General features: G+C 37.0%; 1 protein-coding gene across 3 annotated transcripts in view; it reads right to left on the bottom strand.

Annotated features, from left to right (window-relative positions):
• Positions 1–15,625, bottom strand: part of LOC133641695 (zinc finger protein aebp2-like) — a 94,698-nt gene that overhangs the window by 33,356 nt on the left and 45,717 nt on the right. For all 3 annotated transcript variants that reach the window (XM_062035634.1, XM_062035633.1, XM_062035635.1), the window contains exon 7: positions 1,493–1,560. In XM_062035634.1, the coding sequence (XP_061891618.1) occupies positions 1,493–1,560 (68 nt within the window). The remainder of the gene's footprint in view (positions 1–1,492; positions 1,561–15,625) is intronic.

Genomic DNA, 15,625 nt, shown 5'->3' with positions numbered 1-15,625 from the left:
GATGGATGGATGGACGTTTAAAACAAAACTGTTATTATTAATTAGTAAGTATACATTTTTTTAGCCCTTTAGAGAAAATCATATCATTGTAGTAAATTATGCAAATTACTCGATGATGTCATAGTGACCATGCCCATAACCACGCCCCCACCGCCACAGGTATCTTGGCAGTTTATGGGAAACACTGGTACGGGTTTGTATACCTTGACCTCTATATAAAGCACTATACAGTACTGTATTTGAAACAAATATAAAGGGGTGATGGATCTACTTTCTATTTAAAAACAAAGTAATAACTAGCTGAACTAACCCTGCTCCTATGCAGCCACCCTGCCAACACGCATTGTCACTAGCCCTGTGGTGCACTTGCAGTTTGAAATCACAAAACTCATTACCTTTAACAGCTAGGTCTCTACAATGATCAGAAATGTTTAAAAAAACAAACAAAAAAAAACACTTATTGATGGATATTGCCCTGCAAAATAATCTCTCTCTTTTTGAAGAAATAACATTAGAGGAACTCCTGCGACTCGTAAATGGGAGAAAAGAAACAACACGTTTACTTGACCCACTTCCTGGGAAACTTATCAAGGAGCTGTTTGTAATATTAGGACCATCGGTGCTAAATATGATTAACTTATCACTTTACTGTGGTACTGTTCCCCTTGCATTCAAAAAAGTGGTTATTCATCCTCTGCTCAAAAGACCTAACCTCGATCCTGTCCTCATGGTAAACTACCGGCCGGTGTCTCACCTTCCCTTTATCTCAAAAATTCTTGAAAAAATTGTTGCACAGCAGCTAAATAAACACTTAACATCTATAACAATCTCTGTGAACACTTTCAGTCGGGTTTCAGGGCAAATCGCTAGACAGCCCTCGCAAAAATGACTAATGATCTATTGCTAACTATGGATGCTGATGCGTCTCCATGTTGCTACTACCTGATCTTAGCGCTGTTTTCGATACAGTCGATCATAACATTCTATTACAACGTATCAAAACACGTATATTGGTATGTCAGACTTAGCCTTTTCTTGGATTAACTCCTATCTTACTGACAAGATGCAGTGCGTCTACCATAACAGTGTGACCTCGGAGTATTGCAGAGTGTTAGCTTTCACTGTTATGCTGATGACACCCAACTCTACATGCCCCTAAAGCTGACCAACACACCCGATTGTAGTCACCTTATTACCATGAATTGATTTACGTGGACCCCGACTTAAACAAGTTGAAAAACTTATTGGGGTGTTACCATTTAGTGGTCAATTGTACGGAATATGTACTGTACTGTGCAATCTACTAATGAAAGCTTCAATCAAAAACAATCAAAACCTGGAGGCAAAATAATGTGGTGTATGTTTTGAGTTAGAGAGCGATTACTACTGAAAATGCTCTGTCGCTAACAATCGTGAGGATCAAAACACAACACAAACATTGGGATGCTTTCAGAAGCTCTCTCTCACATCTTGAACGTAGAGGTGTACTCACATGTCTTCAGGTGTCCAGTGCAAGAGGACGTTGACCTTTCCTGAGCCCTCCTTCCTCTTGGCTAGCACCTATACAGAAGTAACCAAGACACAAAAACATGAACTCATTGCAAAATAATTTGCTTTGACACATTTATTTGAAAACTACGCTCGACAACAATTTGCCTAATAATTAGCCGACTGCATCATCAATCACAAATGTAATATATACATATATATAGAGTAGGGTTGCAACAACTAATCGATTAAAATCGATTATAAAAATAGTTGGCGATTAATTTAGTCATCGATTCGTTGGATCTATGCTATGCGCAGAGGCAATTTTTTTTATAAACCTTTATTTATAAACTGCAACATGTACAAACAGCTGAGAAACAATAATCAAAATAAGTATGGTGCCAGTATGCTATTTGTTTTCCAATAAAATACTGAAAAGGATAGAAATGTAGTTTGTCTCTTTTATCCGATTATTAATCGATTAATCAAAGTAATAATCGACCGATTGATCGATTATCAAATTAATCGTTAGTTGCGGCCCTAATATAGAGAAAACACTCAGAAGTTAATACAAATAACAGAAGAAATTAACAAATTAAAGAGATGGTTTGACAAAAACAGACAATCTTTGAATCTCAGAACTAAAATAATGCTATTCGGTAACAGCAGAAGAGAAAGTCAAACACAAATACAAAAAGACTGAGTAGGCATTGAAAGGGTAAAATAAATCAAATTCTAGGTATAATAATAGATGATAAAATGAACTGGAAATCTCACATTTAAATATAGAACACAAGATGTACATGCCAAACTACTTCCTTAACGTAAATGACCGCCATAACCACAACACCAGGGGGTGCTCCACTAACCACGTTAAACCCAAATTCCGAACTAACAAAGGTCTTAACTCATTCTCTTTCTATGCCACATCAATGTGGAATGCGCTCCCAACAGGTATAAAAGAAAGGGCATCTCTATCCTCCTTCAAAACCGCAATAAAAGTTCACCTCCAGGCAGCTACAACCCTAAACTAACACCCTCCCCGGATTGCTAACAATCAAATGTAAACAATCAAATGCAGATACTTTTTCTTATGCCTTCTGATCTCTCTCTCTCTCTCTCTCTCTCTCTATGTCCACTACTTGATGTCCATATCCTACCCCCCCCCCCCCCCCTCCACACCCCTGATTGTAAATAATGTAAATAATTCATTGTGATTATCTTGTGTGATGACTGTATTATGATGATAGTATATATGATAGTATATATCTGTATCATGAATCAATTTAAGTGGACCCCGACTTAAACAAGTTGAAAAACTTATTCGGGTGTTACCATTTAGTGGTCAATTGTACGGAATATGTACTTCACTGTGCAACCTACTAATAAAAGTCTCAATCAATCAATCAATGACAAGAAAAATTTCAATATGTTCAGGACCAGAAATCACTCCATATTCTCTATTGCTGGCTACTGTTACCGTATCTGAGTTATTGTGTAGCAGTTAGTGTTGACTCGATACCAATATTTTGGTACTGGTACCAAAATTATTTTGATACTTCTCAAAATAAAGGGGACCACAAAAATGGCATTATTGGCTTTATTTTAACAAAAAATCTTAGGGTACATTAAACATGTTTCTTATTGCAATTTTGACCTTAAATAAAATAGTGAACATACTAGACAACTTGTCTTTTAGTAGTAAGTAAGCAAACAAAGGCTCCTAATTTAGCTGCTGATAACATATTGTGTCAAAATTATTAAGGACAAGTGGTAGAAAATTAATTAATCAATCTACTTTTTCATTTACTGTTAATATCTGCTTACTTTCTCTTATAATATGTTCTATCTACACTTCTTAAAATGTTATAATTTTTTATTCTAATGTTGTTTGGATGCTTTACATTAGTTTTGGATGATACCACAAATTTGGGTATCAATCTGATACCAAGTAGTTACAGAATCATATTCAAAGTCCTCTTGTGTCCAGGGATGTATTTCCTGAGTTTATAAACATAACATACATTTTAAGAAAGAAGATGTTGTGATGCAAAAAAATATCGACGTAATCATAGTAGTATCATTGGTATCATTACAGTGGATGTTAAGGAGTGGCTGGGTGTGGTGGACCGGTACTTTTCAGAGGCAGTATAGTACCAAATATGATTCATTAGTGTCGCGGTACTATACTAATACCGGTGTACCGTACAATCCTAGTAGCAATATGGGGAAATAATTAAAAAACTACACTTCGTTCACTAACCGTTTTACAAAGAAACTCAGTGAGAATAATACCTAATGTTGGATATCAAGATTGAAATTCAGGGATGTGGTGCATTTGCAAACAGCTAAAAGTATGTACAAAGCAAATAATACCCTGCTAAAAATAACTAAAACATGTGTATGCACATACAACATTTAAAACCTTTAGTATATCAGTGTGTGGAATTAATAAGTCAAACAAAGTACTAAAATGATCCAGTTAAAGAAGTTGTTCCAACACAAAGTGTTAACAAAGAAGAGGAATACTGATACTGCACCTTATTGATGAATGACACATAATGTATCACATTCAGTAAATGATGTGAACCATACAGAAATGATACTATTCAAGTGAACTGTATTGATATTTATTTATGTATTTGTTGTGTTAAAGATTGAAAAAGGAAGTTAACAGTTGTGTTAGAAAGTATTTCTAGATGCAAAATGGGTGGGATTAAATTAGCTCTGCTTCTACTTACTGCTTTTCAGTTGTGTTAAAATGTGAAACTGCTAATCTTCAATTTCAAAGCAAGCTGTGATCCAACAGGCACGATTGTAGCAATCCCACTGATCTAATGAGAATTATCTTCAAAGGCATGCCCCCTCATGGTCGTCCACATAACATGAAACACGAGGCTTTACATTTAAATATCTCGCCAAATGATACACGACCTGATCATTAACAGTAATAAGCAATGTGAGCGATCTTTTATAATGCATGCACAAGCCAATTTAGGTTTCTATTTTCAAAGAAACCTATGGGGGGTCGGGGGTAGGCATTTGTAGAAATGTAAGAATACACATTCAATTATGGTCATTTTTTGTCATTTTTTTCCACACTAATTTTCTATGGCAATTGTTTGTATTCCGTCACGTGACTTCTTCCCGGAAGACAAAACCAGCGGTGGTCAACTAAGCCAAGATGGCAAACAGCGCGCAAACTCTGAGTACACAAGGGGCCAAGATCTTCCTGCAAAAAAATCAAACTATGCAATGGAAAAGAGCCATATACTTTATAAAAAAAAATATTTGTCAAGCGATATCAAGGATTATACGTCGGTGGAGTTCCCAGACATGTCACATTATCGTGTGCTCCAGATGTCATTCTACACGGCAAAACAGACAAAAACTTAAAAAAGCATGGAGTCCTACAACTTCTTTGTATGTTGCTGGGTCAAGAACATTTGTATCAAGACTCTCCCGGATGAATCATGCATTGTTTTTAGTTTGGGTTGCATTTTGTGATTCAACTTTGCGTCTTGCGAGGACACGTCCTTGTAAACAAACTGCAAAGACTAGCCCCCGACAGCTGGCCCCCGTGACTGTATATACGTTTAAAAAAATGATTATTTAATGATTATTTGCAAAAAAAAAAAAGAAGTTTCTCAGTTCAAACTAGGGCTGCAACTAACGATTAATTTGATAATCGATTAATCTGTTGATTATTACTTCGATTAATCGATTAATAATGGGATAAAAGAGACAAACTACATTTCTATCCTTTCCAGTATTTTATTGAAAAAACCCAGCATACTGGCACCATGTTGTGGACATTGGGGGTGCAGCATACACCAATAATAACACAGAAATGTAACTCATCAGAACTGAATCAGATATTGTACACGTTTCTGTTGTGAATAATAAAGGATTCATTTTATGCTGCCTCTGAATAATAGCATGAAATATTCCAGCACCTTCATAACGTTTAGTTATACTAAAGCGTCACTCAAATCTAAATATATTTATATAGCTTTATCGGCCCGGCTACATTGATCCATTATGAAACCAACCTGAGATATTTCTGTCCGTTACGTTTATTTCCAAATTGGTAACCGTGCGTTTTCTCTCTCAAAACGGAGTCAAATGTGCCGGAGACACATTATCAGCCCCGCGTTGCAACAAAGGCATAACTTTAACGTTACTCACAAAAAAGCTGAACTCATGAATGCTTGTTGCCACTATGGACTTAAAAAGTTACGTACTGTGAGTTCCTCCCTTCATCCATGGCTCCAACATGTTTCTTCTTCAGGTGCTCCTGAAGCAATGTTGTACTTCCGTGCCATTTTGCAGGAAACGCTCTTCTTTGAAGTGTTTCTCCGCTAAACTATCGGTAGTGTTTTCCTGCGCCATTTTTCCAGCAAAGGAGACGGCGTCGTCACGTGAGCTGCACATGACACATCATTGGCTAGCTTACGCCACCTCATGAGACGTAGCCTCACCGCCGCCCTGGCGCTGTTTTGTACTGTTTTTGTACTTATTTTGATTATTGTTTCTCAGCTGTTTGTAAATGTTGCAGTTTATAAATAAAGGTTTATAAAACAAAAAAAATAACCAAAACAAAACAAAAAAAGCCTCTGCGCATGCGCATAGTTCCAACGAATCGATGACTAAATTAATCGCCAACTATTTTGGTAATCGATTTTAATCGATTTAATCGATTAGTTGTTGCAGCCCTAGTTCAAAAATTAAGTATCTTCTCTTTGCAGTCTATTCAATTGACTATAAGTTGAAAAGGATTTGCAAATCATTGTATTCTGTTTTTATTTACCATTTACACAACGTGCCAACTTCACTAGTTTTGGGTTTTGTACATCTATACCAGGGGTGTCAAACGTACGGCCGCGAACAGGTTTTATCCGGCCCGCGGGATGAGTTTGCAAAGTATAAAAATGAGCCAAATTTTTGGAATGAAAGAAACCGCTGCTCTAAATGTGTCCACTAGATGTCGCAATAGCAATTCTTTGTATCTTTGTAGATGATGCTACATATGTAAAAAAAAATAAACCACATGTTAGCACACCAGTCGAGGAAAATGAGCAAACTACATAAATAACATCCTGTAATTTGATTTTGATATATATATTTTTTTTAACAACAATGATGAACATTATCACATCATTTATTCAGAATGTATAAATAACAACAAATAAAGATAGAATACTATACTATCAGAATGTGCTCGTTCTATTTTCAAACAAAGAAAACAATCTGAAGTTGTCTTCATTTTTAAATTATCGTGCTGTGATTTTACCAATCCGGCACACTCGGGTGTAGATTGTTGTCCATGTGGCCCCCCATCTAAAATGAGTTTGACACCCCTGATCTATACTGTTTTCCAAGCTACACACTGACTACTCCAAGTTAGATCCAAGTTCTATAAGATATATTAAATGGTTGCTGAAAAGTGAGATACTGTACTGTACCTTTTCCACTAGTCTATGTTGTAGGTGTACAACTGTTGAAAATAAATGAACACATCATTTTATTTGAAAAAACTAAATTTGGTTGCCTTTTAGTGAACTTCGTGAGTCTGTTTTAATCTCTCGGTGTCCCCTAAAACGAATCATGACATGGTTCATCCACAATTCCCTACTCAGCAACTTAGTAATTGTGAAAATACAGTTGAGACAAAAACATAGAGCTTTTCTTTGCATAACATATCCCGCTGTGGCAGTTTACAGTAAAACCGCTGCGGAATTTCACACAAATATTGTCAGTAGGAATAGAGAAAGCTGGAAAAATAACCTGGAGAGTCAAAAATAGCCGCAGATATAGCCTCTTGCGTCAATTGGCTCTTTTATGTTGGGAATGTCTATTTCTGGGATGGTAAATGAGCTCACATGTGAAGAACTTCTTACGCACAGGAATATCTGAGATTATTTTGGTTACTCAAGAGACTGACTGCGGCAGGGATGGAAAAAGGAGGACAACAAGGCAAAATACCTCCTGAAGATTCCATTTCAACTTGTCAAAATGATTGTCTTCCTTTTCCCAAACATTTTGACAAAAAACATTTTATTCGTGCACTTGCGGTGTTGAGGTTTACATTATAATCAGATATTTGGTTGGAGGGAGGACAGGAATTTGACGGATAACAAGACTTTAATTTGTGTGTATAAACTCATGAGGCTCAACGTTTGCGCAAGACAAGATAAGGTTGCAGCTTTTTCTCAAAGAAACAAAGGTTGCATAAACATATCACATTTTAAAGCTCTTTTTATTACATTAGTACCTCAGGATGGATACGAGTTCCGCTGCTTTGCAGATTTTTTGGGATAGATAGGAGCTGTCTCTTGGCTAATTGTTATGCTAAAGGTTACAAACAAAAATTGGAGTTAGTCTCCCCGAACGCGAGTTGACGGAGCGAATATCTTTGTTTTTCCAAGCATGGGAATGGAAACAAAGTGAGTGTGATGGACAGTGCTATGAAGAATTAGTGGATGATATTCATTGAATTAAAGAAAGAAATAGGGTTGTTTAGTACCACAATACTAATAAATCATATTCGGTACAAAACCGCCTCTAAAAAGTACCGGTACCCGCCCCTTTTTTTTTTTTTACTTGCATGAAGGCGCGTCGTCACGTCGTGATTTCCTGGTTTCCCGAAGAGATGAGCATGTTCGGCAATGCACAATCACAGAGTACTTACAAGCAGACACAGTGTGTAGACAGAAAAGGGAGAATGGACGCATTTTGGCTTAAAAACTAAAGATAAAGGTGAAGTTATAACACTGAAACGCCCTCAGGAAGAGGTGCTTTAAGACAGTGGTCCCCAACCACCGGGCCGCAGACCGATTGGTACCGGGCCGCACAAGAAATTAAAAAAAAAAATTAAAAAAATAATGAAATCAACATAAAAAACACAATATATACATTATATATCAATATAGATCAATACAGTTTGCAGGGATACAGTCCGTAAGCACACATGATTGTATTTATTTATGTAAAAAAAAAAAAAAAAATTTTTTTTTTTAAATACACCCCCCATCCACCGGTCCGTGGGACAAATTTTCAAGCGTTGACCGGTCCGCAGCTACAAAAAGGTTGGGGACCACTGCTTTAAGACATGGCTAGCTAGCTAGCGGCTAACATCCATCTGCAGTCGGCAGTGTTTTAGCTACTTCTAAATCACTAATCCTCGCCTGCATGGCGACAAATAAAGTAAGTTTCTTACAAGTATCATCCCTGCAGGACGAGGAATAGCTAAACATGCTTCACTACACACCGTAGGAAGATACAATAGCTCACCGTCATCACAATGTAAACAAACGCCATGGATGGATCTACACCTGACATCCACTGTAATGATACAAGAGAGTATCTAGTCGATACTACTACGATTACCCGACATGGATATTTTTTTAGCATCACAAAAATTTATATTATGTTTATAAACTCAAGAAATGTGTCCCTGGACACATGAGGACTTTGAATATGACCAATGTATGATCCTGTAACTACTTAGTATCGGATTGATACCCAAATGTGTGGTATCATCCAAAACTAGGGATGTCCGATAATGGCTTTTTGCCGATATCCGATATTGTCCAACTCTTAATTACCGATACCGATATCAACCGATACATACAGTCGTGGAATTAACACATTATTATGCCTAATTTGGACAACCAGGTATGGTGAACATAAGGTCCTTTTTAAAAATAATAATAAGATAAATAAATTAAAAATATTTTCTTGAATAAAAAAGAAAGTAAAACAATATAAAAACAGTTACATAGAAACTAGTAATTAATGCAAATGAGTAAAATTAACTGTTAAAGGTTAGTACTATTAGTGGAGCAGCAGCACGCACAATCATGTGTGCTTACGGACTGTATCCCTTGCAGACTGTATTGATATATATTGATATATAATGTAGGAAGCAGAATATTAATAACAGAAAGAAACAACCCTTTTGTGTGAATGAGTGTGAATGGGGGAGGGAGGTTTTTTGGGTTGGTGTACTCATTGTAAGTGTAGCTTGTGTTTTTTATGTTGATTTAATAAAAAAAGCAAAAACAAAAAAACGATACCGATAATAAAAAAAACGATACCGATAATTTCCGATATTACATTTTAAAGCATTTATCGGCCGATAATATCAGCAGGCCGGTATTATCGGACATCTCTATCCAAAACTAATGTAAAGTATCAAACAACAGAAGAATAAGTGATTATTACATTTTAACAGAAGTGTAGATAGAACATGTTGAAACAGAAAATAAGCAGATATTAACAGTAAATGAACAAGTAGATTAATAATAAATTTTTACAGCTTGTCCTTAATATTTAGACAAAATAATAGATTTTTTTTTTTGTTGATAAATGACTGTTACTGCATATGTCAGCAGACTAATTAGGAGCCTTTGTTTGTTTACTTACTACTAAAAGACAAGTTGTTTTGTATGTTCATTATATTATTTAAGGACTAAATTGCAATAAGAAACATATGTTTAATGTACCCTAAGATTTTTTGTTAAAATATAGCCAATATAGACATTTTTTGTGTTCCCCTTATTTTATAAAAGTACAGAAAAGTATCGCAAAGTATCGAAATACATTTTGGTACCGGTACCAAAATATTGGCATCGGGACAACCCTAGAAAGAAACCCATATAAACATGACCGAGCGTGTCGCAGACTTGGTAAAGATTAGCACTGCTAGTCTGCACAATACAGCATATTTTACTTCAACCGGCAGAGGAAATGTTTGGGAGTCAAATTATGCCGTCCATTTAAAGCCTAAATAAAAACCGAGACAGCTCGTATCTCAAATAACTCCTAAGTTGAGCTACCACTGTGTTTCATACAGTAAAACTACCGTACAGTAGTTGCTTGTAGTACATTCCATTGTATTGTTTTTCATACAATATTTGTTGTATAAAAGTTTTTCTTTCGAAAGGCATGTCACGTGTTAAAATTGTGTTTTGTTTGTATTTTTGGGTGGTGGGGGATGAAGCACCAATTAAATCGGTTTCCCTTCATCTCAATGGGCGATGCTGTTTTGGATTATGAGCTTTGCGGTACGAGCTTTGTCACTCTTTAAACTCCTATCTTGCGGTACCACTGACTACTTTTTTTTATCTAATTTTACACTTATTTTTCAATTTCCGCAGCCATTCACCTTTGAGTCATATAACTTGGTATATGAAACATGCTATCGTTAGCACACATGCTAAGTGTTAGCATTTTTATGTAAACATGCTACTGTTTTAGGCTAGCTCTGTGACTCATTTTAGCGCTTCTGTAGCAAGTCTACTGACAGATTAAGTTTGAACTATACGCTACTTTGTATTAGAAATGGCAACAGCGAAGGATGCATGTGCATGTACGAGTCAGTCTGCCAAGAGGATAGCAAAAAAGAAGGAGCTTATTAACTACAGTGTCAGACTACAATGACGGACCCAAGCAAAACACCTGGGGTAAATTTATACCATATATGGATAATCCAATGACGTCATCGGTGCGAAAAACATCACAGGTTCCGCACATTTCAAACGGCTCCTTAAGGAAGGCAAGATTATTTTATAAATATCTCCGCAATACCTCCGCAGCTTAATTTAAACATTTTGGGATTGCTACCCCATGGCAGCTGTGGCTACAAATGTAGCTTACCACCACCAGGTGTGAATGAATGATGGATTCCCACTTCTCTGTGAGCGCCTTGAGTATCTAATAATAGAAAAGCGCGATATAAAATCTAATCCATTATTATTATTTATGCAGATCCCAAATACAAATACTCTTGAAACTTAAAGTGTTTACAAAGTACAAAGAAGAAGAACCACGATGAACATTCTGAATTTATTTCAACCATCCATCTGTTCATTTTCAAGATAATCTTACTCATCTCACCATATGAAATGTAACTTACTTCACCGAGTAATATTTATTTATTTTTATTGTGATTACTTATGGAGTATATTGTGAATAAATTGAGAACAGGAAGTGAACAAAAGTTTGAGCAACTCTTATGTAAAAGAAAAGCATGCACCTCCTGGTACCCTAGCACCTCCAAAACCCTCAAATCTAAACTCCAAACATCTCAGAACAAGCTAGTCAGGTTACTTCTAGACCTCCACCCCAGATCCCACCTCACTCCTACCCACTTCTCTAAAGTGGGCTGGCTCAAGGTGGAGGACAGAGTTAAACAACTTGCACTGAGCCTAGTCTATAAAATCCGCTACACCTCCCTGATACCGAAGTACATGTCAAACTACTTCCTTAACGTAAATGACCGCCATAACCACAACACCAGGGGGAGCTCCACTAACCACGTTAAACCCAGATTCCGAACTAACAAAGGTCTTAACTCATTCTCTTTCTATGCCACATCAATGTGGAATGCGCTCCCAACAGGTATAAAAGAAAGGGCATCTCTATCCTCCTTCAAAACCGCAATAAAAGTTCACCTCCAGGCAGCTACAACCCTAAACTAACACCCTCCCCGGATTGCTAATAATCAAATGTAAACAATCAAATGCAGATACTTTTTCTTTTTCTTATGCCTTCTGATCTCTCTCTCTCTCACTCTATGTCCACTACTTGATGTCCATATCCTATTCCCCCCCCCCCCCCCTCCACACCCCTGATTGTAAATAATGTAAATAATTCAATGTGATTATCTTGTGTGATGACTGTATTATGATGATAGTATATATGATAGTATATATCTGTATCATGAATCAATTTAAGTGGACCCCGACTTAAACAAGTTGAAAAACTTATTGGGGTGTTACCATTTAGTGGTCAATTGTACGGAATATGTACTTCACTGTGCAACCTACTAATAAAAGTCTCAATCAATCAATCAATCAAAAAGGGTAGGATTAAATAACCTCTGTTTCTTCCTACTCCTTGTCGAACATGTTGAAAAGAGAAACTGGAAATTGTGATGTATCATGTTGTACGCTTGCATGTTCCAAATAAACTCAAACTCAAACAACAGTAGGTATCATTAGGTAATAAAAGTTGGTTATAACAATATATAAGTTATACAATATATAATACAACTTGTATTATATATTGACGTCTCCAGCCATATAAGCTATATATTAACAGATATGTTGTTTAACCCTAACTTACATAAGGGTTAGACCTTATCTTACCTTACCTTAGGGTTAGACCCTAACCCCATAAAGCCATATTGCACAGGTTTAATTGTATATTATACCTTCATATTTACAGTAACCTATCAGTATACTTTAATGACACATTAAAGGCCTACTGAAATGAATTTTTTTTATTCAAACGGGAATAGCAGATCCATTCTATGTGTCATACTTGATCATTTCGCGATATTGCCATATTTTTGCTGAAGTAGAGAACAACGACGATAAAGATCGCAACTTTTGGTATCTGATAAAAAAAAGCCTTGCCCCTACCGGAAGTAGCATGACGTAGTCAATTGAACAGCTCCTCACATTTTCCTATTGTTTACAATGCAGCTAGAGCGATTCGGACCGAGAAAGCGACGATTACCCCATTAATTTGAGCGAGGATGAAAGATTCGTGGATGAGGAACGTTAGAGTGAATGACTAGAATGCAGTGCACGACATATCTTTTTTCGCTCTGACCGTAACTTAGGTACAAGCTGGCTCATTGGATTCCACACTCTCTCCTTTTTCTATTGTGGATCACGGATTTGTATTTTAAACCACCTCGGATACTATATCCTCTTGAAAATGAGAGTCGAGAACGCGAAATGGACATTCACAGTGACTTTTATCTCCACGACAATACATCGACGAAGCTCTTTAGCTACTGAGCTAACGTGATAGCATCGGGCCCAAATGCAGATAGAAACAAAATACATAAACCCCTGACTGGAAGGATAGACAGAAGATCAACAATACTATTAAACCATGAACATGTAAATACACGGTTAATGCTTTCCAGCTTGGCGAAGCTTAAAAATACTGTTGCTAACGACGCCATTGAAGCTAACTTAGTATAACGGGACCTCACAGAGCTATGATAAAAACATTAGCGCTCCACCTACGCCAGCCAGCCATCTGCTCATCAACACCCGTGCTCACCTGTGTTCCAGCGATAGACGGAAGGATTAAGGACTTCACCACGATCATCCGTGCGGTCGGTAGCTAGCGTCGGCTAGCGCGTCTGCTATCCGAGTCAAAGTCCTCCTTGTTGTGTTGCTACAGCCAGCCGCTAATACACCGATCCCACCTACAACTTTCTTCTTTGCAGTCTTCATTGTTCATTAAACAAATTGCAAAAGATTCACCAACACAGATGTCCAGAATACTGTGGAATTATGAGATGAAAACAGAGCTTTTTGTATTGGATTCAATGGGGTACCAATACTTCTGTTTCACTGGCTACGTCACGCGCATACGTCATCATCCAAAGGCGTTTTCAAACGGAAGTTTAGCGGGAAATTTAAAATGTCACTTTATAAGTTAACCCGGCCGTATTGGCATGTGTTGCAATGTTAAGATTTCATCATTGATATATAAACTATCAGACTGCGTGGTCGCGAGTAGTGGCTTTCAGTAGGCCTTTAAATGTTCAACAATTACTAAAACTGCACTTGTAGTTTGGTAATCTGATTTTACCCTAAGCTAAAACAAAGATGTTACACACATTTGGTTAATTCACTTAGAGTTTATTCAAAGCTACACAATAAATGCATAAATTATATGCATAAAGCCATGAACAGTTCTGGCTGAATTTGTGACATTTAAATAAAAATGTTGACTATTGCATTGTTTTATTTTGTGCTATTAATATATATTATTATTATTACCAGCTGAGATGTCATTAAAAGTGTCTAAAATACGTTGTGCATGCTATTACAGGACTTTTCCAATAAAATAACATTACCAATGTATTTTGGGCTTCACATATCTGAAACAAACAAACAAAAAAAAATGTACTTGATCAAAAAAGGGTCTGTTAAATTTAATTAAACATAAATGTCAGAAGCAGCACAGTGTTTTATTAAAAATAAATAAACAATAAAACAGAAACGGGTTAATTAATGACAGTCTAAGGCAGAGGGGTCCATATTCTATATCATTGGGCCTAAATAAAGTGTTAATTAAATTACAAATGTCCTATATGTATTACAGCACAGTATTGGTTTATTTTTCTCAGAAAGTGGCTAACTATCCATAAAGATAGTTACCAAGGGTAAACACTGCTAACAACATGGCAGCTAATGCTCGCACTATCTTGGATGTGACAATCAAGTTGAACAACTTTTGGCAGAACAATTTTTTCAAGCACTTCCATCTTGGACACCTGCCTCTTCAATAACACATCTCCACATTGGTGAGCCTTTGATGCAAGAAGATGTCTAAAGATAACGGTTGTACGTAGCAGGACTCGATGGGACTCGGCACAACACTCAATGCTGACAACACTGCTATCAGCTCTCAGCTCTCATCAGCTGTCCGAACACTCTGTTGATTCAAGGATGCACTTCATCTTCGACATTGATAACACAGCTCCACACGACACTGCCGAGCGACGCGGAATGACAACACAGGACACGCATTGCTAACAACACGGAATGCAAACAACACGGCTGGTGGTCGCAGCTGCGACCGTCAAGTTGACCAAGTTTTTGCAGAACAACAACCGACTGTTGTTTACACACATGGAAGCCCAGTTCTAACTTAGAGGAATTACCAGGATGTGATAAGGTATTTCCACGTGTCGTGGCTGTGTTTTAGTGGCCGGGTGACCGCCATAGCAATGACGCCTGGAGGGTCCGCCGGGCTACAGGTGAATACTGTAATCTACAGTAGAACACAATCTTGGCAACCATAAGGAAATGAGTGCAAAGGTGACTTTTCGGGTATTATTTCTGCTCTAACTATCAAAATATTTAGTTTAATAATAATAATACTCGTACTTTGCAGAAATCTGTCTACCAGGGTTAGGCATGGAACCAATTGGCCGCAATAAATGAAGGACGACCGTACTCATGAAGTAGCCCTAGAGTTCTACAAAGTTGGTAACCCTTGATTTAAGGGTATGTAACGTAAGTGAAGGTGAGATACAAGAGTTTGAACTAGGACTGTTAACGTTAACCAGGGTGATTTAAAAATATATACACTACCGTTC

This window comes from Entelurus aequoreus, linkage group LG24 (assembly GCF_033978785.1).
Source record: "Entelurus aequoreus isolate RoL-2023_Sb linkage group LG24, RoL_Eaeq_v1.1, whole genome shotgun sequence".
NCBI lineage: Eukaryota > Metazoa > Chordata > Actinopteri > Syngnathiformes > Syngnathidae > Entelurus > Entelurus aequoreus.
This window is presented reverse-complemented; position numbering and strand designations above follow the sequence as displayed.